Below are 24,107 nucleotides of genomic sequence, written 5' to 3'. Positions count from 1 at the left end.
AGGCTTGGCCATTAGGGGAGGGGGGGGGGGGATTGAGGTGTTACTCATATTTATTCTTATATCAAATCGACATACAACATACAGTATACCGGTGTCTGAAAATACTGAACCTGTTATCTAAAGAAGATCATTTAGCAGTAATAGAATAAGAAAGGACTTCAAGGGTCTCCATGAAAGTCGTTGACAACGTTGGTTCAGGAAGAATCACTGTTCTACACTATATTAGAGAAATAAGCTGCCTACATGCAACTTGTGGAAAAATGTATCTGAAGTGCATCCAGGGGCTTCCTGTTACATTTTTGACCCGGTGACAAGCACGACTCACCAGCCCAGATATCACCTCTACCTGATTCAACGCAGCAGAGAATTGCAACATATACAAACAAACCAAAACATGCACCATGGACACATACATACCGATACATGTACTATACACATCAGTAACATGCACAATACATATACTGTACATATCAGATACATGGAATATACAAACATCAGATACGTAGCAGGGCCAGCTTGATGGCAGTGCTATCGGTGCCAATGCACTGAGCCCTGCGGTTACCGAGGCCCCGCACACACAGTAATTAAACTGATTGCCAGGGGAGAGCGTGGGGGCTCTGTAACTCTCTTACCTTCTCCTGTGCGATCTCTTGCAGTCAGTATCTCTTCTCAAGGTGCCACGATGCCATGACAATGGGATGCCACGTGACGTCACGACGTCATGCGGTGTCTCACTGTCCTGGCAACGTGATGCCATGTGACATTGCAGCACCATGAGAAAAGATACTGACTACAAGAAACCGCGCAGGAAAAGGTAAGAGGCCCAGCACCCCTGCCCTGCACCGAGCCCCACAATCTTCCCAGCCGGCCCTGCGTATGCCCTAAAACATACCCACATCAGATACATGAACCATACACACATACTCTATGCATGACCCACACACACACACTAAATACATGCACCATACAGATATATGTAATACACACAGACATGTTAAATATATGTGTAGCCAGGACTGGTTCTTGGCTACCAGTCTGCCCTCACTGGCAGTAAGACCTGGTAAGAGCTGGCCTGCCAGTAGTAAACATGGGTGTTCCGCACTCCCTGCAGTGCTCTTGAGTGTCAGGGGAGGAGGTGGGTCCAAGCCTGGGTTGCCCAATCATGGGTCAGACGTTGTGTGTCCTCTTGGTTGTACTTAAGGGGATTGCCGCTCAAATTTGGTAGGTGTGCCTCTCCCCACTGAGAGAGGCAGGTCACGCAGCAGAGTGCCTGAGCATTGGGCCTTCTCTGTTCCTCTTCTCTTTGGGGGAGAGCGAGTGTGGACCTTTCCCCTGCCTCTGCTAGAGGGGCAGGGAAGAGCAAGGACAGCTGCGGGGGCCCTTGACCCGTAGGGGATGTCCAGGGACCATCCAACAGCTGGGTAGCTGACACAGAGACTGTATTGGGCAGGCCACTGCCGTGATTGTGAGTGCTGACCCAATAAAGCCGTTCCTGGTTCATATACCTCCCGCCTGGTGTGTGATCTTATTGGGGAAGGAGAGGGAGTATTTCTACCCTAGGAGATCACCTCCATACATCTGGAGCCTGTGGCAGATGGAGGTGCTGCACTGCTAGAGAATCATGTAGGGTATGTACCCCAGAAACCTGTCATGTGCCCCCACAACCATTGGCAGACAAATCAGCCCTCCTGCTTACCAACAGGTAGCATGCACCATGCATGCTGTAATGGCAGAATCTCCCATCGTGTGGGGAAACACCGTTACATATGTATAAGAAAGAGGGGCTTCTCTCAAAACCTACAAATGTAGTGATACTGTACTATATAGTGCCTGGGAAAAATACGATGCAAAACTTAAGAAAAAGTTCCCTATACGGCACACCAGAGTATGAAGAGTAGAATTATGTTTAAACACAAAAAAGGTTACAAAATAACTGGCAACCTAATACATATACACTAATATCTATACTAAGTAATACAAATTAATTAAATCTATGTGAACAAATAGGTGAACGTATCGACTTATCTGATCTCAGTTCATAACTCTTGAGTTAATAAGAACGAGGGGTCACCACACAGGAGTATGAGCACAATCCCTTTGCGGGCTAGGAATAAGTGTTATCCACCTATCCCTTCACCATTCATACATAGATTGAGCATACCATATACAGCAACAACTGCATTTATGACAAAATTTGAGTTCTTACACACTTTTAATTTGTTCATACTCACAGTATAGGAGGTTCTGAGCACACTTAGCGAAGTGTTAACTTGGTGTGCCTTAAACGGGGCACTCTGACTACATCAAGCTCTACTAGTTAGCTGCTGAGAGCGGGGACTCTATGGTGCTTTGTTCAGTTTAGGCGCACTCACTCCTGTACATTCTGACTCCGGATGACACATTGAGTATTCTGTCTGTATAGGGAGGAAGTTTTTGAGCTACTCAGTAACCTTCAGTGAGTAAATTTGATCCTCTACCTCAACTGGTGGTACTAGATATGCACGAGGTTTGCAGGGATCTGCCTTGAACAACATCTCCTTTTTGATATCAGTTGACTATTTTTCCGGACTAAAGCTATACCTATTTTATCATTGTTCACATTCTGATGTATGCATCAAAGTCACTAGGAGGTACCTACTACACCAAGATATACAGAGCTGTTTGATGTACCTTCAATGTGGTACTCTGAATAGACGCTTTTTGGTTAAACAAGAAAGGATCAACACAGACAGTTATAACTGCTCTAAGCATATAAATTGTGTTCGCTTACAGTCTGATACAGATCTCAATATAAGAGCTACACTCATTTATATTTGACATATCTGACGGCCAACAGTGGCCTCAATCTATGTATGAATGGTGAAGGGATAAGTGGATAACACTTATTCCTAGCCTGCAAAGGGCTTGTGCTCCAGACTCCTGTGTGGTGACCCCTCCTGTTCTTAATAACTCTAGAGTTCTGAACTAAGATTTGATAGGCCAATACGTTCACCTATTTGTTCACATAGATTTAATTAATTTTTATTACTTAAAATTAGATATTAGTGTATATTTATTAGGTTGTCATTTATTTTATAACCTTATTTGTAATTAAAATTATTTTTAATTTAATTCTACTCTTCATACTCTGGTGCACCGTATAGGGAACCTTTTCTCTTTACATTGTTTGCAACGTTAAATATATGCAATGTAGACTCCAAATACATATAATATGCACAAACGTCAGATGCATGCTCCATACAATTAACCCCCATACATGCAACATCCACCCTCATCAATACATCGACCATACATAAACACATGCATATACTACTACTTACACATATACAGTATACTGACCGACATATAAACACTAACTGACCTGGGGCTGGATCAGAGAGGAGACTGAAGGACAGCCAAGGAGAGTTTAGAAGTGCCACCTTCTCGTTGAAGCCTTCCCTTAGTATAAATGCGTGCAGATTTTCTCCTCCTCCCTCCCTCCCAGCAGTTACCGACCCGGAATTAAGAAATGCAAACCACCCGGCGACAATTACAATTACCCCTCAATCTTTTCCCTTGAAGTAGATCCATACTTAAACGTTAAGTGGTCCATCTGCACCAATTAACAATGTTATGGGGTTACACTGTGGTGATTGATGACTACAATATGTTGTGATATCAAAGCTTAGTGAATCGCTGTGAAAGTGCCTTCCTCCTTATGTTCACATTCTGCTGCTTTGGCCTCTGTCATTAAAAGGACATACACGCTTACTCATATTATTATTTCATCCACAGGAGAGTTCCATGGGTTGAAATAACTGTAGCACCTTTCCCCCCACCCTGAGTGAGATCATAGAGCTACCGTGTATACTGGTGCGGTGCATACCTGTAAGGGTGAGCAGAAAGTGCTGAGAGCTCCGTGGTGGTATGGGGAGGTTCTCAGTGATGATCATCCATAGCGCAGCGCCTCAGTCATTGAGGAGCCTGGTGCAGCCAGGATGGTCCCCACTGGCAACTCAGATGGTGGTCAAGACAAGCAGTCACAAAGTATAGTTCAACTGAGTCTTTATTAACAGCACACTGACAATAAGAGCAGGCACATTTCCTGAAGCAGCACCCACAGGGGTTGAGGCCCTGTAGGCCCCTTCTATGCTCCTTTACCCCCTGATGGGATAAAGGGTAAGATGCTTCCACTCCACAGGGGGAGGGAAGAGAGCCCTGACTTCTGGGAGAGTGTCAGCTTATTTACCCCAGGGGAGGGGCTTGTAACCCTGCCCCATAACAGGGCAGGTCCGATACTGACAGGCATCACATCATGGCATGTGACCCAGCCAGTATCATCCTCAGGGATGACACACTCTGGTTGTTATTAGGCCCGCCCCTGGATACAGTGCATCCAGGCTGAAACAACAATCTAGGCCTTCATGAGAGAGTTTATCCTTCACAGTGCCTGGTGCCTAATAGGACGTATACTGTTAGGACCAAAAGAAAGATAATAGCCGAAGGACTAGGCTTCATAACATTAGCGACATCTGTACATACATACATGTAGCCATGGCTAATCCAGACTGCCTCTCTGCCTCCTGTCACATAAATCCTTGGTAGTTACAGGCTGTGGCAAGCTTTCCTAGGGGCACTGACCCCCCTCACGCTGACTCTCTGAGTGGCAGGAGCGGTGGTTGTAGAGGGAGAGAGGGGGTGGCCCGGTATTAAAGGGGTTGCACCCCATTTGGCCATCCCCTGACCTCACCAGGGAGACAAGGGGTTAACTGGGCTGAGGTCCAGAAATGTGATGTAACCCTTGTTGTGACATGAAAATGTGTATTCCCCTGTTCCCATGCTTTATTGTAATATCTGGTTTAATCAGTGTCTGTATCACACACACACTAGGATCCATCCGGGAGCACAAGGGTTAATAGTTGTTTAGTGATTATAGCCCTTTGTGTAATTTTCCCGCCTTTTCAGGCACCATTTTGCAGGGTCCCATAAGCCGCCATTGAGGCTCCATGTGTTTCAATGGCGAATCTTGCTGTTTGGGTCCTGTTTCCTGTGAAGACCAGCAGATGGCGTCCGAGAGGAGGAGCGGCGGTTTCCCATTGTAAGTCAATGGGCCCATTGACTTCAATGGAGAATCCTCGAAGGAGATTTCCAGGAACGAGTTGGCTGCCGTCCAAACCGCAAAGCGGATACATTTTCAATAAGAGAGCTTTGATCACTTAGCAGTCATGTTCAACGACAAGTGGCGTGGGAATAAACAGTTCTAGAGCACCTAGAAATAAAATTATTTTTGCCCCTAGTTCCTAGACCTCCTCCCACTCGACCACAACCGGGTCCCCGTATCCTGGACCCCCGATAAGGGTCGAACCGAGAAGAGCGGGTCGCGCCATAGGTTCCAATGGCAGCGGCAGAAACAGCTCAAGAAAATGGCTAAGTGTCAAAAGCTGAAATTTGGGAATCCATAGCTCCGGTTCCGGAGGGTCCAGAGGATCAGGTTTTGGGGTACCTGTAGTCACTGCTCCGGCATCGCTGCAGAACCATCCTTGACCCTCTTGGACCAACCCGACGGAGTTTGGGCCCCCTTGAAGGTTCGGGACTTTTCCCATAGACTCCAATGGCGGCCAATCTCCATTGACCGGCTATGGCGGAAAACCCCCATTGACTTCAACGGCGGCGTCGCCCCGTTGAAAGTCTATGGCGGCGGATTCCCATAGCCGCCAATGGCGGCGGTTTGCCATTGAAAGTCTATGGCGGCGGAGCCCGTTGTTTTCAATAGGGATTTAGTGAAAAACCGTGATTTAATTTACAGCGGAGTTTTTTGTATTAAAATAGGAAACGGTTTAAGGTGTATTTGTGTAACTCCGGTTCCGAAGGTCGTAGCAAGTCTCAAATTGGACCATAGGGTGTCCCAGTTTCGGCATTGAGAACTGGGAAGTTTGGACTGGCTGGACCCAACGGAACCGGATATTTTAATATGTTTGTGTTTTATCTTTCATACTGTGTCCCAAAGCAGGGATAAAACCCAGAGGAAATTCATTTGCATACCAGGGTAGCATATGGCCAGGGAGGCGACCCAATGTCTAGGACTTAAGTATTGTTCAAAGGATTTTGTCACCTCCACTGTTTACATGAGGGTGGAGATTACTCAAACCAGAGCAGTCTTTAAGTGTCCCATTTAACACCTTACAACAAAGAATATCCTGCCCGGAATCCAATCTGGTAGACTAGCTGGCATTCCTGATGCAGATGAGGGGCTACAGAAAGGAGACCCCAGAGTTCTAATGCGCATGTACCAGCTAGCAGGGGGGCATGTATCAAAATGTGTTCCCACGTTAATGAGTGGCTAGAGGTAATTGAAGACCAATCACCTGTACTTAATGTTAAGGATAGGGTTACAAAAGGTTTATAAACTGTTGTCCACCCTTTATCCTTTGTCTTCTGATATCATCTGAATTGTTACCTGATTGCGAGAGAATTGCTATGCAACATACTTCTCATCCCCCATCCCCAAAGTAAGTGTACTTCTTGTCTGTTACTGTATTATTTTGTCTGTTCACCTATCCAAAGAAATAAATATACTTTATTATATCTAAGCGTCGTTCAGTTCAAACCCAGTATTTGGTGTAAATTACAACCTGTGATAAGCTATCATCACAGTGGTGACACAGGGTCAGTGCCCTCCCCTTCTGGTGTCTCAGAAAGGAAGTGCTAAAATATAGAGTTCTCGTCCACCCCTCTTAGGGAAAGGAGGTGAGTGCTGTTTCCTCACAGTTGGGAGTGAGATATGTCAGTCAGTCCCTCCTGGGCTGACCGAGAGAGAGATATCAGACCTGAGAGCGTGGCCTCAAGATTATCAAAGGGCCAAGCAGCATCTAGAGTCCTGGGACACATCTCAATCTATCTGCATCCGCTTTATGACACCAGCAGTGGCTGCTAAATAAAGCATCCCTTTTTGTATAGCCCTGCCTGAGTCTAAAGTCTATTGGGCAGGGGTGTGAAAGAAGTCTCCTCTGTGGGGACTGTCTCTGGGAACCCTGAAGCCCACCGCAGCTGGAGGCGCTGACACCCTGAGTGAAACCTAAAGATTATCAAAAGCCTGTCCTGTTAACCCACAACACCGCGGACACAGCTCTCATGGACCCTCACAGGTATGATCGCACCACAGACAGAAATACATCTTCCAGAGGATGGATGGGAGGGGGGCGGAAGCAGGGCTACAGTACATCAATACATACAAACACACACATACACACATATATACAGTTGTGTGAAAAAGAAAAGTGCACCCTCTTTGAATTCCATGGTTTTACATATCAGGACATAATAACAATCATCTGTTCCTTAACAGGTCTAAAAATTAGGTAAATACAACCTCAGATGAACAACAACACATGACATATTACACCGTGTCATGATTTATTTAACAAAAATAAAGCCACAATGGAGAAGCCATGTGTGAAAAACTAAGTACACCTTATGATTCAATATCTTGTATAACCACCTTTAGCAGCAATAACTTGAAGTAATCGTTTTCTATATGACTTTATCAGTCTCACATCGTTGTGGAGGAATTTTGGCCCACTCTTCTTTAGAATGTTGCTTCAGTTCATTGAGGTTTGCGGGCATTTGTTAATGCACAGCTCTCTTAAGGTCCAGCCATCGCATTTCAATCGGGTTGAGGTCTGGACTTTGACTGGGCCATTGCAACACCTTGATTCTTTTCTTTTTCAGCCATTCTGTTGTAGATTTGCTGGTGTGCGTGGGATCATTGTCCTGTTGCATGACCCAATTTCGGCCAAGCTTTAGCTGTCGGACAGATGACCTCACATTTGACGCTAGAATAGTTTGGTATACAGAGGAGTTCATGGTCGACTCAATGACTGCAAGGTTCCCAGGTCCTGTGGCTGCAAAACAAGCCCAAATCATTACCCCTCCACCACTGTGCTTGACAGGTGATTGACAGGTGTTTGTGCTTATATGCTGTGTTTGGTTTTCGCCAAACGTGGCTCTGTGCATTATGGCCAAACATCTCCACTTTGGTCTCGTCTGTCCAAAGGACATTGTTCCAGAAGTCTTGTAGTTTGTTCAGATGCAACTTTGCAAACCTAAGCCGTGCTGTCATGTTCTTTTTAGAGAGAAGAGGCTTTCTCCTGGCAACCCTTCCAAACAAATACCATACTTGTTCAGTTTTTTTCTAATTGTACTGTCATGAACTTTAACATTTAACATGCTAACTGAGGCCTGTAGAGTCTGAGATGTAACTCTTGGGTTTTTTGCAATTTCTCTGAGCATTGCACGGTCTGACCTTGGGGTGAATTTGCTGGGACGTCCACTCCTGGGAAGATTGGCAACTGTCTTGAATGTTTTCTACTTTTGAATAATCTTTCTCACTGTAGAATGATGGACTTTAAATTTTTGGAAATGGCCTTATAACCCTTCCCAGATTGATGGGCAGCAACAATTGCTTCTCTAAGATCATTGCTGATGTCTTTCCTCCTTGGCATTGTGTTAACACACACCTGAATGCTCCAGACCAGCAAACTGCTAAAACTTCGGCTTTTATAGAGGTGGTCACACTTGCTGGTGATCAATTAATCAAGGGCATTTGATTAGTAGCACGTCTGCTACTTAGCATCTTAATTCCTATGGAAGCAGTAAGTGTGTACGTAGTTTTTCACACACAGCTTCTCCATTTTGGCTTTATTTTTGTTAAATAAATCATGACACGGTGTAATATGTCATGTGTTGTTGTTCATCTGAGGTTATATTTACCTAATTTTTAGACCTGCTAAGGAACAGATGATTGTTATTATGTCCTGATATGTAAAACCATAGAATTCAAAGAGGGTGTACTTTCTTTCACACACACACGCACACACACACACACACGTCAGGAGTATTTAAAAAAAGAAAAAATATATTTATAATTTTTTTGACTTCCTCTTTGGTGCCGTCAATCATCAAGTTGTCATCTATTAAACATACCATTATTATTGACATTAGTTCAATTTGGTCCTGCAGTCAAATATTAACAATAGAAAAATCACTAAACATCTCACTGTGTAACAGTCGCAGAGGTCCTAGTTAAACAAACCTACTACGTTCAGGCTGTCTAGAAATCCTTGGTACCATCCTTCAGCTTCCAGCTCCAGTAACTGCTTGAGGAACATGGCCGCAGCTGAGGTGGGTCCCCTCTGCTCCTCAGCCTTAATCTGTTCCACGGCACCTTGTAGAAGTAACAATGAAAGAGGTTATTTGAAAATCCACAGCCCACGAACTTCCAATAAGGGTACAGTAGTAATGCACTGAAGCTGAAATGTCAGATAGAATCGCTCCTTTACTGTTGGGTGAATGTATTTCTAGACCTTGCATATACTTCAAAACCTTCTTAATGAATACACCTGGATGCAAAGTACTCTAGAAAATACTAAGCATACTTTTTTTTTGAACAAATGTTGTTAATTCTGTTTATAACTCATGTTAAAAGCATACTATTCAAAATATTATTTTGTGTCACGTCATTCATTTTGTATTAAACCCAAAATTCTATATATCACAATCAGACATCTTAGGAGTACATAAGTGAAAGGATAAAGCTGATCTACAGAGCCTAAAAAGTTTTGGGGGGGAAAAGTGGCAATAACAAAAATATTTTTTTAATGTTTTTTAAATCAAAATGTTGGGGATTGCAACTTTAATGTTGTTGTTATAGTGTTTGTTGTAGAATTTTAAATTATTAACCCATGCAGATTGAACGTTTAAAATACTATTTTCTTTTAAGTTTTTTGATCTCCTGGTCCTACATTAGGAAATTACCGTTAGAGAGCTATTGACGCCCAACTTTGCTCCATCCTGAGATGGACAAAAATGGAAACCAATAAAACAAGCTGCTAGGAAGCCAATCAGAAAGGGTGGTTAACAGGAAGGTGAAAGTCCATCTTGGAATAGGATACATGAGCTTTAATTTTTTTTAAAAAAGTTTTAAACCATGTTTCTTCTGATGTACAACCACTGCAGGCCTAGATTGCAAATTGTATGTATACAGTATGTGTAGGCTGATATCCAGTCAGTATGTACAGTGCTATGTGCAGGACAAAGGTTTTGGAACGCAACTTTGTTTAGCGATTAAATCTTTCCTTTCTTGCTCCCCAGATAATTTGATTGCCAATCCCAGCTGCACTTCACATAAGAAAACCCAGAATCTCAACTTGGAAGGGTATGGAGCCAGAGGTCAAAGTGCCATGTTAAACTATTGGTACTGTGCTCTAATTCAAGAGATCTCAACGTATTTGAAGAAGGAAGGTATTGGAATAATATTTATCATGTTTATTACATGGTTAGAGCATTCAAATTTAAAGGAAGTCCCCTTTACATTAAAAAAAAGGCAGATTGGGTCTTATTCAGTAAGCCATGATAGCGCCGATCCGGTGCTACTGCACGGAAAACCCCATTGAAGTTAATGGGGCTTTCTATGTAATAGTGCCGCATCTGCTCTATAACAGCTTACTGAATAAGCTCCATCATCTTTCTACATTTAAAAGTACTCTGTGTCTTTGGGTATCATTATACTACAGTCACTGGGCAGGGTAGTATTGTATGTCTTTATTTATATAGCGCCAAAAGTGTACTCAGCGCTTCACAAAGAATACAGTACAGGGAATTTAAAAATACAATAAGTGCAGCAAAATCAGACAATGGGAAAGGAAATCCCTGCCCCGAAGAGCTTACAATCTAAGGGTAGTGAGTAGGGTTGCCAGGTGTCCGGTATTGAACTGGACTATCCTGTATTTGGATACTCTGTCCAGTAAAAAATGAGAGGTACTGTAATACTGGACGTGTCCAGTATTTTCGTCCCTGGACATAGTGACCTGACGCACCTTTCACTATTGAGTCCAGTATTTTTGGAGAAGCCACCTGGAAACCCTAGTAGTGAGACACAGTGAGCAATCATTTAACAACGTTTTGGTCCATTGTTTTACTAAGTAAGAAACTGCAAACAATGCATGGCTATGAATTTAAAACTGAAACTACATGTTGGAAGGTCTTTTTAATACCCGGCTCGGTTAGTTTATTTAGTTTTCTTTTTTTTTGTTATCGCTGTTATCTCCTTAACTCTAAATCACTAATATGGGTACCAGCAAAAAGATGCAGCAACAGAGGGATTTCATTCAGCTACAGTATTTAAACAAATCTTATGATAAAAATAAGCTTGAGATTTAGCTATATGGTGATACTGTAAATTTCTAACAGGAACTCTGTTCATGTATAGTAAAACAGTGCAGAAACTGAGATTCTGAAGGTCCCACTCAACTCTAGCTATGTACAGCATGAGGAGTGCATCAAGTGCAAAAATAAAAACTTGCTAATCAGGTTTCTTACAAATCTTGGCCTGTTACTGGAGATGATTACACCATCTCAGGCCTGGTGGAATTTTTTTGTGGCTAGGAAACGGGATACAAATGACAGTACCAAATTACCTGAGTACCTACTGTATAGAATGTAATACATCTTATTATTGTGTATGCCATGTATCTCTTCTTACTCCTTCCTATCGCTCCACAAATTCGAGCTGACACTAGGAAGGTGAAATAGAGACAAAATAGCTTGATAACATTGGCGGTAAAAGATTGATGTTCTAACTGTTCACTCGGCTTGTAAACTCTGTGGGGCAGGAATTATGTTTCCTACCATGCGCTGTTATGTTAGGTTTGTTTATTGTATTATATTTCCCTGTATTGTAACATCTGTTTTGTACAGTTCTGCACAGACATTGTTGGCGTTGTATAAATACCAATATACATACATGCAAATTGTCCTTTTAGCATCCCTTTAATGGCATCAGTTGTCTTGATGTATAGCACCCAACTGACTCTCACACCTGGTACCTCATGTCCAGTATCACATGCAGATGTATTAGTGGATTGAATCAGGTGTATGGGGTTCTCACCTTTTGGCAGCCAGTCGCTCATGTAGCCCAATACATAGGTGGGTCGCAGGATTTTCTCAATGTAGCTGCTAAACAGCTCCAGCCTTTGCTTCACCTCCTGGCTCATCTCTGCCCCTTCCTGCTGTAGATCAAGAGATCCACAAAGTTGCTTGAGGTTTCTTTCTTCCTCGAAAACTTTGAAGACCTGTAGTTACTGAAGATCTGATCCCTATTGTGAAAGACATAAAGAGGGTCCTGTCCAAACATAAAAACACTACTGCATATGTAACCCTCCTTGCCGGGTTCCTAAGGAGTTCACATCAAGTGTCTATTTATATGGCTTACTCAGTCTCTATTACCTTGTCAGGGTTCTGGATCTGTGCAGGCTGGGCGTAGGTAATGCAATGATGGGCGCCAGGAACTTTATGCATACAAACAGAAGCTTTCTTAATCGCCTTTTATAAGTGCTCAGTCACAACAGCATACACTTCAATATATATGTAACAGTGTTTCTCCCACCCTCTAGGAGATTTCCTGGCTACCAGGTGTGTGGTTGATGCTGCATACCTGTTGGCTCACAGAAGCTCTGAGATTCTGCCGATGTTGTTGCAGAAACAAGACAGGTTTTAGGGGTGATAGATTGTTCTTTCTGACTCTGGTGTCAGCGCCTCCATCTGCCGCAAACTCCAGGAGTCCTGGAAGCAGTCCCTGCGGAAATACTCTCTCATACTCCCCCAGACAGACTGCATGCCCAGGCAGGAGTATATTTATAACAGGAACAGTCTTTATTCTTTCAGTATGCAGCATACTCTGGGTACACAACATACTATATTACACTGGTCTCCAGCCTCTGGATGGTCCCTTAACTCACACCCCCAGCCTTGGACACCAAGGGCGGGCTGAGCTCTTCCGCTACTCCCTGGTGGAGCAGGGGGTATGGTGCTCACTCCCACTCCAAGGAGAGGGGATAGAAGGTGACAGAGCCCTGCACACCTCTTCCGTGAGACCAGTCTCTCTCAATGGGAGAGACAACAACTGAAACAATTTGGTAATGGAGTCTTTTAAGTACCGAGGGGGAGGGTCCAAGGTCTGAGCCCCTTATTGGGCAGAACACAGGCCTTAGCCCACCTCCCCCCTTGTCACTCAAAGGAGCTGCTTCCTGGTGGGGAATCCCCTGGATTGGGCCCAACACTGCCTGCATTGATACCAGGACTTACATGTCAGGCAGGGTAGATTAGTAGCCTAGCCAGGTGTGGCTACACTCTCCCTCTAGTAGAAAACCCAACGTCCCCGCATGGAACCGAATTTAGAGGTACCATCCTGCAGTTGAACAACCTGAAATATAGCACGACAATATCATAACCAACAACACCTACTATAACCAACAATATGCACTTATCGCATACGCTCTTAATAACATAATGAGGCCTAGATCCCTACCAACATGGAGAACCTTTTACTCCATCAGTAATAGTGCTTAGAGTCAGGCTTTTTAATGAGCCTACCCTCATGATCAGGAACCCTGATTGAGTACTCTCTATTTGGACCCTGCTCAGGGCGATACTCCACCCGATCCATAAAAATACCCCTTCCTACACTCCACACCTTCATGAGATAACATACTCACTCCTCAGTGTAGTATTGGGAGTAACTGCACTTGGACTTTAAGTATTCTATAACTGCCTCCCTTAGACCAATAGGGAAGATTAGCTCTATTTCATGCCTGATGGGCTTGGGAACATATGGATAATCATAGCCGTGTGACTGCCTGTACCTAAGAACTATGGCTTGGTCAGCTCGGTCAGTTTGCGGCCACTGGCCAGTCCCAGTAAGATCCAAAACAGAGTTTCATGGGTGTGGGGCCTCTTGATAAAGGATAGTTAAGCTTGTGGGTTGTACTATTCCCGACTTCATCTCCCCAACTTTTCTCCGAAGGACCTCGGCGGTCTCTTCTGGAGAAAACTCACTTTCCTCCCACCAGTGATCTACGGTGTCCCCGCTAATCAGCAGGAATCAGGTCCGGTTCATAGTGGGGATATAGGCATGAAACAGTGGGTCCCACCACAGTAGTACCTTCACTATACAGTAGGTGCGGCATAGTTTTACACATCAGACCCAAAGTCCATCTTGAAGGATACTCTCGATGTCCCAGATTTACATGAGGCAGTAGATTTCCCCCCAAAAGATATTTCACTGGCTGCCGATATTTCCCCGTCTGAACAGTCTTTGAAGTCTACCCAGTCTCTCCAGTCCTGAGATGGTTTAGGGACTCCCTTGCTTTTGCCTGGGTATTAATAGTCTTTGGCCCAGCAACTGCTTGAGGAGGGTCACAATTAGCAGGGGTTAAGGCCTTAGGCTTTTCAATGTCTCTGGATAAGTTCAAGATTTTCGGCCTTCCCTGGCCTGCACATTGGGAGTGTCCTCATCCGTAGGGATCCTGCGACCACGGCCCTTGATTTGGCCAGAATACCGCTGTACATTTTCTTCTGATATGGCAGTACGCATCGGAGCGGGCATAGAGAGGTCTCCTTCCTCCCCGGCGGTTGCCTCTACTATGACATCATCTTTTGGTCTTGTGGGATCAGTATAGATGTTCTTGTCCTGCACCGGAAGTGCGTCGACATCTGGTCGCACCAGAAAGGTGTTGCTGTCCTCCGCGTTGGAGGAAGTACCAGCTGGTACCTCCTCACCGGATACCTCCGCGGGAGCCTGAAGGGGGAAAATCCTCACCACTCCGCTGGCTCTTGGGGATCGCGTAATCCTTGGGATCCGATGTAGGCACTGCCGCAGTCATACCCCTGGAAGTTGTCACGGGCGTGGCGCTTCCCCGCTGCTTGGGCCACAGCAACGCTCGCCGGGACGTTGTCTGGACGAGACTCCTCTGTTGCTCAGCTCCGAAGGTGGGTAGTTCTTCAGTCACCTCGCTGGGATGATGTGCCAGCCGGCGCATCAATGTCTGCTGCTGTCATTGTCAGATGAGGGTAGGGACACATCCGCAGGGGAAAGGCCCCGGAGCATTTCGCAGTTGCTGACAGCTATCAGCAGGCAGCGGTCCCGCTCCCGCGCCACCAGCGGAAGCGTCTCAGCCTCTCCCTGAGCAGTCACCTTACCCGCAGGGTCTTGCTTGGGTTTCGGTTTGGGAACAAGGGCACACAGGCCCCCTGGAGCATCCGCTCCCGAAGCCTCAGTCCAGGCCGCACTTTTCCGCATGAAGGCTGCCTCTGGGTTTCGTCTTGGTGTAGCCGGCAGCGACACTTTGGGCCATAGATAGGCCTCACACCGAGGGCACGTAGCTGTTAGGCTGGCGTCTTCGCCGGGTAAGTCACAGCAGGGTCAGAGGCACTTTAGGAACACTCGCCGCCTACCTCCACTACCATGAAGCCTCCTGGTAACTTATACTGGGTAATTTTACACTCCAACATGGTGGTGTAGAATTTGGCAAGTACACTCAGCCATAGTAACAGTTCAGTCATAGTGGAATCTGCTCTGCATAGCTTGCTTGCCACAAGGAACTCAGGGTGCGGCAGTTCGCATCCGGCTCCTCCCTCTGTGCTGATAGTCTCTTTGGGATAATTACAATGCCCCCTCCCCCTGGTGGATCTAAGAGTAGGGGCACACTGTAGAAGGGCAAAACTTTGGCTCCACACTCAGCCACTCCCAGTGTAGATGGGCGCGGCTCCGGCTTTGGCACCGAGCCACTCACTTCGCATGGAGTGTCTTAGCTTCGTGCCAAGCCCTGCACAGACTTTTCAAAGGAAAGCTTGTTTCCAGGCTTCCCCCTGGTCCCCCTTACCTCCGCAGGAGAATGGGACCCGTGGAGCTGCAGGGGCGGCCGCGTCGCCCAGGTCTCCCAGCGGCCTCAGTTGCAGGGCGGCACCATGTTTTTCATGTCCGCGCATGCGCGGAGTGCTGCGCATGCGCAGAAGCGATGCAGAGGCCATTACTGTGAGGGAAAAGTGGCAGCAGAGGCGCTCCATAGCGCAGGGCCAGCACCAGCTCGCGCATGCGCAGTAAGCAGTTGCGCCGCCCATTACAAAATCTCGCATGTTCAGTACAGATCGCGCACGCGGCCCCAATGATGAAGGCTCTATGGGGAACTTCAACTCCCAGCAGCCCCAGGGGCTGGAGCTCAGGTGACGCCAGGGAGCCAATGGAAAGGCCAGATTCTCCTGCTGGTGAAAGATACATTTGGCGCACAGAGGTCAGGGGAGGGTGTGTAGGTGCTGGGAGCAAGTGGCCCCTGCACTAGGCCAGAAAACCCCCTAGGCCCCAGCTAGGCCCCTACTCATCCTAGTTTGTGGCTGCTTTAGGGAAGGCCCCTGCAGTTAGGGACTTTGCCCTTTACCAGTTAGTTAAGTCAGGGACACAGCGGGTGAGTTGCGCGGCTCTGACAAGATGACCAGTGTGACAAGTGCGGTCTGGTATCAGATCTACCTCACCACAGATAAGAGACTGTCTGTGTGGTGAGATCACCAGAGGGAGACCCTCCTATTTGGAAGAGGACGCCATTGCTGCGATTTCGGCGTTGGACGCAGACAGGTCCTTTTCCGTGGTTCTGCTGTACCGGGTGCAGGAGCCCCCGGCAGGTACAGTCACCAAGTGCACCAACATTACCAGTGCCACACAGGCGCTGATCAAGCCTAAGGGGTGGGTTGCGGAACTCTTGGAACGCCTGGGTATAGGGTGTGGGTCTTTGGCCCTAGGAGCTCAGAGTTATAGAGGGACATTGTCATATGGTTGATGTATTTTATTGTAGTGTGTTTATCTGCCCCTATAGTAAACTGTTTATATATACAGGCCGGTTTAAGGACACTGTTACGCCGATGCTCGCCACAAACCGGGACCGGACCGCGGGGCTGAGGTGGGGTTATATAATCACCGACCTGAGTCCACGCAGACTGATCCGGAGTGCGCAGTTCGTAGTCGTACATCGCAGGGTCAGGATTGGAGAAGGCAGCATCGTCGTTATGGAAGCAGGAGTTCGGCAACAGGTAGTCAGGATTTCCCCGCTTCAGCTTAGGAGCGTGAGCGCGGGGGTGGCTTCTGCGCGAGGAGCGGCCTCGGCCCATGACGCCGATCTCAGCAGGAGGAGACAGCAGGCTGGCCGAAGTTCACCGCAGGGCAGCGTCGGGTAGAACCAACGCTTCAGCGCAGGAGTCCAAGGCAGGTCACTGCAAGAGGATCGCAGCAAGCCGCAGGAAAGGAAGGGTAGCCACTGCTAGGAGGGAATGCAGCAGGTACCGGTGCTGGCAACACGCTTCAGCACAGACGTCCCGGGTAGGCCACTGCAGGAGAATAGCAGCAGGCCAGTGCTGGCATCAACGCTTCAGCACAGACGTCCAGGGCAGGCCACTGCAAGGAGATAGCAGCAGGCCGCAGGAAAGGAAGGGTAGCTACTGCTAGGAGGGAATGCAGCAGTACCAGTGCTGGCATCAACGCTTCAGCACAGACGTCCAGGGTAGGCCACTGCAAGGAGATAGCAGCAGGCCAGTGCTGGCAACAACGCTTCAGCACAGACGTCCAGGACCAGGCCTCTGGATACTCAGGAACTTGGAAGGTAAGAACGCTAGGAGAGAGGCCTGGGGTGGTTTGTGGCAGAGACAGTAACATAGAGGTAGGAATAATTATGCTCGGCGCTGGTTCAGAGCCAACGCCTAGAATATAAAGGGCGGAGATCCAATCACAGGAGGAGGGTGTGTGAGAATTCCTCCAATGAAGTAGCACAGGGCAGAAGCTGCAATGAGAGGCAGCACCTGTGCCATAGATTGCCAGAGGAAGCCTGCAACCGCACAGGTCTGCAAGGCAAAAGTCAAAGCCAGTAGTGGATTCCTTACAGTACCCCCCCCTTCAGGTGAGACCTCCGGACGAACAAGATCCATCACAGATTTGGGGGACATGGAATTGTTACTAAACCTCCTTAGGCGAGAGATGGCATTGAAAGCCCATAGTTTGTTGGGATTCCTTACAGTACCCCCACCACTGGGTGAGAAGCCTGGGTGAACAGGACCATTCATAGGTCTGGGAGACATTGAGTTGTTCCTGAAGTGTCTCCGGCGAGAATTAGGTCCACAATCCAGATGTACATTGGCGAGTGCCATGAAAGACAGCGGTGGTACTGCAGTTCTTGGTACATGGACAATGGGACCTGAGGGCTCCGGAATGGGAACATCGGAAGGACAGTAGCCAGGTGTCCGGTGCATAGTAATAGTCCAAGAGTACGGGACACAGGACACAGATTGTCGGACATAAATGGCAGAGGGACCTTCAGAGAAGGCAATGTCTTTGGTGAAATCAGCACGGAGGAAGTTGCGAGAGTCTTTAGCTTCCAAGGAATTCCGGGTGGTGGTTAGCAAGGGAATGGGGCGGGAGGGTTCACTACACACTATAGCAGCGGTACTTTTGATATCAAGCAGGGTTGCTATCCCAAGCAAATTGCGAGAGTCTGTAGCAGTGTGCATGCAACTCTTGGTCATGGTACTGGCAGTTGAAGAAGGATCCGCTTCCTTTGGTTTGTGATCTTTAGAGAGAATCAAATCCGAAATTGTGGCCTTGGCGAAGGACATAATAAGCATGTCTATACCCATAGTGGACCCATAGAGAACAGGAACGGACGCTTCAGGTAAAGCGACGAGGTCCAGTAAGGGTGTCTTCGTCTTAGGGAGAGGCCAATTGCCATACAGATCGGGCACTTTGGGCACCGCAGAGAGACCTGCGAGTAAGGAGTCTGTTTGAAAGGTGAGAAAACAGATTTCATCCAAAAAACAAGGCAGGCGGTTAAGCGGTGCATCAACCTTAGGGAAAAAAGTCTTGGGGTTAAAGCTGGGTGCCTCCAACACAGAGAAAGAAGACAGAGAACTAGAGCTTGGCTTCGGAGTGGAGGTCCCAGGTACCCAGGTCTCACATGATACTGTGGGAGAAGCAATGCAAATTGTTACTGTTTTAAACATGGGGTCTTTAACATCGGTAGCTCCAGGCACCTTTTTGAGAGGTAACCCTAGTTTTGGGACAGGACAGTCAATAGCAAGTACCCCAAGTATTGTGGAAGACACAGAGAAAAATAAGTCCATTTTAAAGACGGGATCTTCTGAAAAAAGGCAACGTTCCAAATGCGATACCCCTGAGTGCGTGGTAGTAGACATACAGTCAGTAGTGGATACCCCGAATACTGTGGGCGAATCAGCGTGAAACAGTATTATTACAGGAATGGGCATCCCAGACTTAAAGTCATTTTTAATCATCCCGGAGGCTGTGGCATGATCCGTGAGAGAAACTGGGGTAAACTCTCCAACAGACACAAGGGACATCTTGCTTGTTACAGAATTGGGTCCCTGAGAATCCCTAGTGAGGGCATCAGACTCCATGGGAGACTTAGTGACAGGGGTTTTGGAACTGATTAAAGGAATGGCAGGTATCACAGATTTACTAGGAGAAATACCTTGCAAAACAGAAATTTTAGTAAAGGTGATAGGCATCACAGATAGGGCAGACAGAAGTAAGCTAGGCAAGGTTGCTTCTATAACAGAAGATTTGGCAGCGGCAAAGCTTAACTCAGCGGCTGCTGGAGAACTTTTAACTACAGTGAGAAGGGACTGCAGTTTTACAAAGTCAGGGATAAAGGGAGTCTCAAACTTGAAAGCCTGATCATTCAAAAAGAAGGGCCCTAACTTTAATGGTACTGAGGAAGCAACAGCAGATACGCTGATCTCAGAAGGGGTCACTTGGAAAGGAGAATAATATGTACTGTTCGCTTTAAACCCTAGGATTTGGGAAAAGGAGAACTCAGACAGTGCAAGTGGGGCAACCACGACTGTGCTGGCCTCTGAAGTGGGTATTTGGGAAAGAGTGTCTGGGACTTCAGAAACGACAACAGATTCCACGAAAAGGGGTCTATGCTCAGAAGCAGGGGTCTCAGCTCTCTGAGTGGCAGACGGGGTGAGTGAAATACCTAGGAGTAGGGATTCTGCGAACAGGTTTAGAGAAACAAACGGCTCCAGAATACTTTTTACTGGAGCCAGTATTATTGCCGAAAGTTCAGGGGGCATAGCCCCGAGAATTTTAGCCGAGTCAGAGGACAAAAGGGGTTGATCCTCTGAGGCTAAGGAGGTGTCCCTGACTGACGAACTAAAGGGATCTACCAAGGAAGGTTCACAGGGCTGACCTGCAGGGGTTAACATAGGAAAAACCCCAAGGGTTAAATTACTCTGTACCTGAGAATCAGAGAAATAGAAGCTAGTCTCCGAGAGTGGGGTCATAGGGGGTTCTGCCTCTTGCCCTAGGAACCTATCATTAGACTGCGGAATACTAGGGTTAGCAGTAGGAACCTCACAGAGCAGACTAGCAGGGGTTAATACAGAAAAAACCTCGGAAACAGAGCTTAGAATTTTTGGTTTAGGAAAAGAGGGCAAACAGGATTCATTCTCTGGTGCTAGGGAAGACACACTGACCTGGGTACTGCAGGGATTTACAGTGGGGAACGCATAAGCCTGACTAGCAGGGGTTAAGACCGAAATAACCTCAGGGACAGAACTTAGGGAGGTTAACTCAGGATTAGGGAGCGTGGCAGCTTCTTCCTTAGCGGGCAGCGACAGAGAAATGGTTTGACCATTCTTAGGAGAGAGAGGTAACCCCACAGGTTTAGTAACAGGACTGGTAGCACAGAGAATCTGCCAAGCAGCAGCATAGCTGGCAAGGAGGGGATCCTGTTCTATTATGTGAGTGTCTAGTGTTGAGGAAAATACATGGAGTGTATCTTGAGACTGAGCCAACATGAGGAGGGCGCTCTGTTCTACTAGATGAATGTCCAGTGATGAGGCCAGGGCATAGATTGCCTCTTGGGCGTCGGCCAGTTCCATAGGGTTCACATTATCCCAGGTTAAAGGGGAATCAGGGGAGCGAATACATTCGGCTAGAGACTGTTTTAAGCTCAGGATACAGTAAGCCTTAATAAAGAGATCACAACGGCATTGTCTTTGCAAAGGGGTTAAACCTTCATAGGTAAACATTTCATCCATCAGGGGTATTACTTCACACAAATACTGGCCTTCATAGTGGGACTGATACGCAGGACGGGACATAACTTCAGTTGGAAAATTGCCATCCCCCGCCACGGCGCGGTCCGGTTTTAACGGGCCGAGCATACTGTTACGCCGATGCTCGCCACAAACCGGGACCGGACCGCGGGGCTGAGGTGGGGTTATATAATCACCGACCTGAGTCCACGCAGACTGATCCGGAGTGCGCAGTTCGTAGTCGTACATCGCAGGGTCAGGATTGGAGAAGGCAGCATCGTCGTTATGGAAGCAGGAGTTCGGCAACAGGTAGTCAGGATTTCCCCGCTTCAGCTTAGGAGCGTGAGCGCGGGGGTGGCTTCTGCGCGAGGAGCGGCCTCGGCCCATGACGCCGATCTCAGCAGGAGGAGACAGCAGGCTGGCCGAAGTTCACCGCAGGGCAGCGTCGGGTAGAACCAACGCTTCAGCGCAGGAGTCCAAGGCAGGTCACTGCAAGAGGATCGCAGCAAGCCGCAGGAAAGGAAGGGTAGCCACTGCTAGGAGGGAATGCAGCAGGTACCGGTGCTGGCAACACGCTTCAGCACAGACGTCCCGGGTAGGCCACTGCAGGAGAATAGCAGCAGGCCAGTGCTGGCATCAACGCTTCAGCACAGACGTCCAGGGCAGGCCACTGCAAGGAGATAGCAGCAGGCCGCAGGAAAGGAAGGGTAGCTACTGCTAGGAGGGAATGCAGCAGTACCAGTGCTGGCATCAACGCTTCAGCACAGACGTCCAGGGTAGGCCACTGCAAGGAGATAGCAGCAGGCCAGTGCTGGCAACAACGCTTCAGCACAGACGTCCAGGACCAGGCCTCTGGATACTCAGGAACTTGGAAGGTAAGAACGCTAGGAGAGAGGCCTGGGGTGGTTTGTGGCAAAGACAGTAACATAGAGGTAGGAATAATTATGCTCGGCGCTGGTTCAGAGCCAACGCCTAGAATATAAAGGGCGGAGATCCAATCACAGGAGGAGGGTGTGTGAGAATTCCTCCAATGAAGTAGCACAGGGCAGAAGCTGCAATGAGAGGCAGCACCTGTGCCATAGATTGCCAGAGGAAGCCTGCAACCGCACAGGTCTGCAAGGCAAAAGTCAAAGCCAGTAGTGGATTCCTTACAGACACTCACTTTAAGTACACTCGCGAGTAAGGACATATCGCCCAATAGGCAAACGGCAGCTCACGCATGCGCCTGTCAGCACGTCCTGAACAGCAATGCCGGCTCCCTACTGTACCTGTACCGAAGCTGTGCGCAAGCGGGGAGGCTATAGAGCCTGTTACAAGTGCGTTACTTACATCAGTTATGCACGTATAAGACGATTGCAGTAAGGTACATGCATCGATAAGTAGGAAAAAGGGAGTGCTTCACGTTAAGTACATTTTCGCTTTACATACATGTTCCGGTCCCATTGCGTACGTTAATGCGGGGTATGCCTGTATACAACTTTGGTGTATGTGGGTCTTGTGCCAGGGATCATTCTACACACTAGAATCCTACACAGGTGGAGGCGCTGTATATATGAGTTTTGTACCAGAGGATACACCCCAGGCTCTCACTGGCGGAGGTTCAGGCCTCCTGTGAACCTGACAGGTAAAGCACCACACATGGTAATACATATAGATTTCACTCACATGCACACCATCTGCGATTTGGGGTTGGGGGTGGGGGAAGTGTGTTACACTTGCAACTTTTTGCAAACCATCCACGCAGTTCCCGATGTTGCCAGGAACCACTATTTTGGATAGCAAATTGACACGCACTCCTCACGCTGCAGATGGTCTGAGGCAGGAAAGTTACCCCTGGCTGGGCAAAAACCCCTCCAGAACACTGCACATGATGACAGTTCAATCTGAGTACTCTGTGGCTCCCAGTGCATCAGGTGCTAGCAGTAATTGTGATAGTTCCTCAAGTAGGCTCCTGGAGTGCTGGAAGCAGTCCCTGGGGAAGAACTCTCTCATACTCCCCCAGACAGACTGCATGCCCAGGCAGGAGTATATTTATAACAGGAACAGTCTTTATTCTTTCAGTATACAGCATACACTTGATACACAGCTGGTCTCCAGCCTCCGGATGGTCCTGAACTCACACCCCCAGCCTTGAGCACCAAGGGCATTCCGAGGTCTTCCTCTGCTCCCTGGTGGAACAGGGGTTATGGTACTCACTCCTACTCCCCAAGGGGCTGGGATAGAAGGTGACAGAGCCCTGCATACCTCTTCCGTGAGACCATGGGTCTAACACTGCCTGCACTGATACCAGGACTTACATGTCAAGCGGGTAGATTAGAAGCCAAGCCAGGAATGGCTACATATATATATATTCTCAAGCACCCGTCCCCCGCCATACACCGTCCGGTGCTACCCCCCAGCACACCGTCCGGTGGCTCACCCATCCCCGCCATACACCGTGCGGTGCCACACACCCCTCCTGCACACCGTCCGGTGCCTCACCCGTCCCCCGCCATACACAAACAACAGTTTCTCCTATCAACATCAATAAACCACAACAACAGTCAATCAACTGTACTTTTTCAAAGTATTACATCATATTTATATTTTATTCAACACTTCTTTTCAACATTATTATACAACATACAATTACAGATTCACATCCCGGGCAACACCGAGTATATTAGCTAGTCACTAATACAAAACCACAAGTGTGTAATACACCTCTAACTGCATAATTACCTTTTCATGATTATATGATCAGTGTCATTAAGGACCCGAACCTGTAGTTTATTTTTTAGTACTTTTAACAACTTTTTTTTCTTAGCGTTAATAATGGCAAGATCAGTGTTATTACATATCTTAAAAAAAACAAGAAAAGGCACTCTTTGGGAACAAAAGTGATTTAAAATGTGCATGTGACTTTAAAAATAAATCAGATGCAAAATGATTGCTGCTCCAACCTTTAACAGACGCTGTGTTCATTTCTTATCTGTTTATTAAGTTATGATCTGTTTATTATAGACCTGATCAGAGTTTATTATAGACCTGATCAGTGCATGTAAGTGAGCAAACACTTCACAGTCAGAGGGGAGTAAAACATATTGCTCGATAAAAAGTTGCAGCATTATTTAAAAATATATATTTATCCGTCAATTCCTGAACTGTTTATATTGCATTTGTGGTCAGGGTCATTAAATACAGTAGCAGCTTGTTAC

The 24,107-nt window shown here is 47.1% G+C and overlaps 1 protein-coding gene across 1 annotated transcript in view; it reads right to left on the bottom strand.

The window, feature by feature from the left end:
- The window catches only part of LOC142491888 (antiviral innate immune response receptor RIG-I-like), a 145,202-nt gene extending 132,152 nt beyond the window's left edge, over window positions 1–13,050 (bottom strand). Inside the window, exons 1-2 of the mRNA XM_075594709.1 lie at window positions 11,924–13,050; window positions 9,071–9,202 (exon numbers count right to left, since the gene is read on the bottom strand). Coding sequence (XP_075450824.1) covers window positions 9,071–9,202; window positions 11,924–12,029 — 238 coding nt within the window. The 5' untranslated portion in view covers window positions 12,030–13,050. The remainder of the gene's footprint in view (window positions 1–9,070; window positions 9,203–11,923) is intronic.
- Between the last annotated feature and the right edge of the window lie 11,057 nt (window positions 13,051–24,107).

This window comes from Ascaphus truei, chromosome 1, assembly GCF_040206685.1.
Source record: "Ascaphus truei isolate aAscTru1 chromosome 1, aAscTru1.hap1, whole genome shotgun sequence".
NCBI lineage: Eukaryota > Metazoa > Chordata > Amphibia > Anura > Ascaphidae > Ascaphus > Ascaphus truei.
Note: the sequence above shows the minus strand (reverse complement) of the source record. Positions and strands in the feature narration are given on the sequence as shown.